At 43.4% G+C, this 5,518-nt stretch overlaps 1 protein-coding gene across 1 annotated transcript; it reads left to right on the top strand.

The window, feature by feature from the left end:
• The first annotated feature begins 861 nt into the window (after positions 1 to 861).
• On the top strand, positions 862 to 2,571 carry LOC136267625 (integrase/recombinase xerD homolog). Its single transcript, XM_066062784.1, has one exon. The coding sequence runs from the start codon at positions 862 to 864 to the stop codon at positions 2,569 to 2,571; it is 1,710 nt and encodes a 569-aa protein (XP_065918856.1).
• Positions 2,572 to 5,518: the final 2,947 nt, after the last annotated feature.

Here is a 5,518-nt window from a genome sequence, read left to right on the forward strand (position 1 = left end):
CAGAGACCTGTCATCAATCTAAAGCAGTTGAACAGGTACGTGAAGTCAGAGCACTTCAAGATGGAGGGCCTTCACACAGTCAAAGCCCTCCTGAGGAAACACGATTGGATGGCAAAAGTGGACCTGAAAGATGCATTTTTCATGGTTCCAGTAGCCCCTCAATTTCGGCAGTACCTCCTCTTCAAGTTGGGGAAGAGGATATTCCAGTTCAACTGTCTCCCCTTTGGCTTGTGCACAGCTCTGAGAGTATTCACGAAGATACTCAAACCAGCTGTGGAGATCACTAAGCATTTGACTGGTAATCTACATGGACGACATGCTTCTGATGGCAGACTCCAAACAGAAGCTAGCAGAACATATCCAGTCAACATTATTCCTTCTCGAGAACCTGTGGTTCATCGTCAACAGCAAGAAGTCCATCTTGCAACCCACTCAGGAAATCGAGTTTCTTGGGATGATTGTAAGCTCCCTATCAATGGACCTAAAATTACCAGGAGAGAAAATCAGGAAAATCAGACAAGAGGTGCGACGCTTGTTGCAGCTAAAGCAACCATCAACCCATTTACTATCCCAGTTTCTAGGAAAGCTAAATGCCACCTCTCCAGCTCTACAAATGGCTCCCCCATTTTGTCGCTCACTCCAGATCTGCCTAAAACAAGCTCTGACAGACAACCAACAGAATTACCAAGCAGCAGTACAACTGTCTCCCCAGGCACTGGAGGATCTTCAGTGGTGGGAGCTCCACCTCTTCTCTTGGAATGGAAGAAGCCTGATCATCCAGTCAACTTCCCTGACAATAACATCGGATGCCTCTCTACAGGGCTGGGGGGCCACCTGTAATGGCAATCGGACCAAAGGACCATGGTCTCCACACGAGCAGTCCCTCCACATCAACTGCCTGGAGCTGCTAGCAGCCACCTTGGCAGTACAGACCTTTGCAAAAGAGAAATCAGGCATTTCCATCCTCCTACAAATCGACAACTCAACAGCAGTCGCCTATATCAACAGGAGGGGGGGAACAGTATCACCCAAGCTGTCCCAGCTAACAAAGGACCTGTGGTTGTGGTGCATGGAGAGGAATATCCTCCTTCACGCCCAGCACCTACCAGGAATTTTGAACACGATTGCGGACGAGGAATCCAGAACTTGGTCAGACAGGTCAGAGTGGAAACTCTCTCCAATCCTATTCCAGGAAATCAATCGTCTTTTGGGACCTCTGTCCACAGATTTGTTTGCAAGCAGACTGTCATCTCAGCTTCCAGTATTTGTGAGCTGGAAACCAGATCCACTAGCAGTGGCCACAGATGCCTTTACTCAGGATTGGAACAGCCTTCCAGGGAAGCTGTATGCCAATCCCCCCTGGGGTTTGATAGGCAGAGTCCTATCTCTAGTTCATACCCAAGGAGTTCAGGAGCTAGTACTGGTTGCACCAGTATGGAAGGCCCAACCATGGTATCCCATGCTCCTGCAAATGCTGGTCAGAGCACCAATCCTTATCCCACAGTCTCCAGACACAATACAGCCAGTGTGTCAGAACAATCTACCGGACATCATCCCACAATTAGCTGTGTGGGCTATATCCGCCAACAGTGTGAAGGCAGCCACCTTTCTCAAACAGCTACAGATCTTGTCCTCTCATCATGGAGGGACAGATCGACAAAGTCATACAATTCCTCATTCGGGAAATGGGCTAGCTGGTGTGCTGAACGGAATAGAAATCCATTTTCAGGACCTATAAGTGATGTAGCCAACTTCTTAGCAGAGCTATTTGAACAAGGCTACCAACACAGTTCACTGAATTCCTATCGATCAGCTATTTCTTCAACTCACGAAAAGGTTGATGGCATGCCAGTTGGACAACACCCCACGATTGTGAGAGTGCTCAAAGGAGCTTACAACCAGAGACCCCCTTTACCCAGATACTCCTTTACCTGGGAAGTGACCAAAGTAACTTCCTATATTACTGCCTTAGGCGATAATGAGTCATTATCTTTGAAGATGTTGTCATTTAAACTAGTGGTACTACTGGCTTTAACAAGGCCTTCAAGGTCCAATGATTTGTCTAATCTTAGCTTGAAAGCTATGAGAGTGTTACCAGATGGTGTACAATTTAATCCAGCCTGCCTATCAAAGCAATCGAAACCATCTAGACCACTGAAGCCATTTATATTCCCGTCCTTCTCTTCTGACAAGAGGCTATGCCCCAAAGAGGCACTAGCAGCCTATATAACAAGGACAGAGTCTTTCAGAGGGGAAGGGAAAGATAAGTTACTTCTCTCATATGTCAAACCTCATAATCCAATATCGTCATCTTCAGTGGCCAGATGGATAGTTTCCATGCTAAAATTAGCTGGAATAGATACTGACACCTTTAAGTCACACTCTACAAGAAGTGCTTCAGCTTCTGCAGCAGCATCAGCTGGGATTACAACTAATCAAATAATGGAGGCTGCTGATTGGAGATCTGAATCTGTTTTTGAGCGATTTTATTACAAGCCAACTAGTAGCAACCAAATGGGACAAGCAGTGCTGTCCACATCTTCATCAGATTCTCTACAAACATCACGTTGATATGTGATCCGAGCATTCCGAAATGTAATTACCTGAATGGCTCAGATCACAGAGTGATTGCCAGCTATTCTGGATTACATGAGGAATGTGAGGTGAACATATCAACGTCCCACCCATCCCATACCCATTGATATATTCAGTCACATCACTTGGGAGCAGAGTCTCCCACACTGAGGGCAACAGAGTTCCCCTAGGTACTAGCGCTTACTCCAATCAGCAAACCTATTCTAACTTTAAAAATGGCCGATTGGTGTGAGCACGTGGCAGTACTTATACAGTGGTTGTGGTGACGTCACTTCCGTTTTGTTTTGATCCTACGAAAACTTGCTGACATAAGAAAAACTAGGCCAAACACGTTGATATGTTCACCTCACATTCCTCATGTAATCCAGAATAGCTGGCAATCACTCTGTAATCTGAGCCATTCAGGTAATTATAGTTGAAAAGATTGTTTTACAGTAAAAATATAATTTCCAGTTTAAAATAGGGGTATGGGCCTGATATAAAGTACACAAACACACTGATGGGTCAGGGCCGGCCTTATAAGTGTAGGCAGCTGCCTAGGGCTCACGTGCTTTTTTTTCCGTGTATTGGGTAAAAAAGGGTCTGGTGCAACTCCAATAGCTGTTTACTTCTGAGCCAGAAATAAACAGCTATTGTAGTTGCACCAGATCCCATTTTTCCCCACCCAATACACAGGAAAAAAACAACAGTCTGGCTATGGCCCCGGGGCTAAGGTGGCCCCCAAAGCTCCAAAACTAGGGCCCCAGTTACAAGTATATAAAGCTAGGTACTTACTTTAAGAAAGATGGAATCATAGTATGCAACTCGTCGGCATCGCCAATAAGGATGAATCACGTGATATTACTGGAATACATTGGCGGTTGCACATGATATTCATAGCACTGTAGATTCTACACTAGGATGCAGCCATACACATTAGGAATTCATCATAATGTCCACTACGCTGGTCCACTACAATGCCCGTCTCCACCGCTAGACAAAGCGAATCGGCTTAGCTCTCGTGTTTTCCTGTGCCTCTCTTCGTAATACGGTAAATTTACTGAGTAGATTTCCGGAGATTTATACAAAGGTTGCACGGTGACGAAGGATTTAGTGGGGGCGGACTGGCGGCGTGAGACTCAGTATATAAAAGACACTGGATAATTGCATAGATAGTATATTCTACGGATCGAGTACGTTGAATATACTATCTATATACTTACTTGTAACTGCCTTTGCCGGTTCAAAACTTCAAATATCAGAAAATAGAGGCTTGTGCCCTCATAACTACTATTAGCTATACAGTAGCATCACGAGTCTATTTTGCAGGGAAGCTGGCCGGATACCGGACAAATTGCTGGAAAGTAGCTACGAACGGTTCAGTCTAAGCTTGCACTAAAGGTACGTCATTCATATTTCAGAACTGTAATAAGCCAGTTGCATGTAAGGGAAGTATTTTAATTGATATTTTAATTGCATTTGCACAACCACTGGATGCTGTGGTTAGGCATAAAAATGTACAGAAACCATTGGGAAACGGACGACCCGGTACGGACACAAAATCTATTGTCACCTTAAATCTAAAGAAGGTAACCGAGTTTTTTTTAACCAGCATTAGAAACTACATTAATTCCTACGCTTTGTGATATTTGTCTGCTGTAAATACGCTAAGCCAATAGCGAGTTATGAGCCAGTAAAGCGTAGAATTAGTGATGAAGATGTTTTTCGGAGACGAAATACACAGGCAGCTGCTTGTTTTCGTTGTTTACCACAGGTACAGTATATGAACATGTGTTACGATCACCTGGACGATGTATCTTGGCTTGCTGAACACGCTATTAACTTAGTTGGCTGCTATGTCGATTCAGCGCTTTTCTGCGAAGCGTTTTACTAATAGTTAAGATTTGTTGGCATTCTTGAACGATTTTCTAACTCCGAACTTACGAATAGCAGCTGTGAAAAGCCTTGTATGATAACTTTTCTAACTTCACGGCCCTATAACTCAGGCATCTTTTATCCTACTTACAGCGGACAACCACGAAACGACAGAGAAATCAATGTAGATTCTTCCATGTACAGAAAATTGGAACATACCGTATACTTTGTAAGTAACGGAAGTTTTACTGTAGGTTATCATCGTTTTCCCAATGGCTTCAATACAGTTTTATAGGCATCCACAGCATCCAGCAGTTGCGCAATGGGCAATTAACACTGATTGCATTCCTAAGGTCTTACATGCAACTGGCCTAATTGCTGTTCATGAAAGTTTGTGTTTAGGCCACTCCAAGAAAATTCATTGTTTTCCATTTCTCGCCCGTATGCGGCAGATTCTCTTCCCGTGGTCCGCAAACCGAAAAATCGATATCTTCAAATCAACTTACAAACTGTAGTCATGTGTAACACAGGTAAAGTTACAGTAGAATAATACACACAATTCTACAATACGTTTAGTTGCTCTGTAAAATTAATGCCAAATTGAACAAACTATAATAACAGGAATAATCTAGCATGATTCTACAGCCATAATCTGTTCTATTCAGCAATTATTCTACAGAGCAAAAAACCTATTGTAGAATTTTATGTATAATTTCACTGTACCTTTTCCTGTGTAGGGCAACTAGGGATAACTAGGTCTAATAACTTGTTTGTAGCTGATCTCCACTGGGTGACTTGAAATGAACCCTCTACATAGTGAAATAAAATGTAGGTGAACTCTCTACATCAGGGGCGGATCCAGGAGCTGGCAAGGGGAGGGGCACAAACAGGCTAAGTTGTAGGTGGTTGGGAGAGCCATATTCTCTTGTTAGCTGCTGCATTTTTGAAACAGCAAATAATTATCTCTTAGTAGTGTCTCACTGTTGCCATTTTGGCCTTTGCAGATGATTATGAAGTTGTAAAAGCTATTTAAAAGGCTCTGAACATCTTGAAAACAGCAACACGAAAA

Source organism: Dysidea avara, chromosome 9 (genome assembly GCF_963678975.1).
Source record: "Dysidea avara chromosome 9, odDysAvar1.4, whole genome shotgun sequence".
Lineage (NCBI taxonomy): Eukaryota > Metazoa > Porifera > Demospongiae > Dictyoceratida > Dysideidae > Dysidea > Dysidea avara.

What these genes read in the sequence shown, in the direction of transcription:
- LOC136267625 (XM_066062784.1), top strand. Translation starts at nt 862, where the DNA reads ATGGTCTCCACACGAGCAGTCCCTCCACATCAACTGCCTGGAGCTGCT.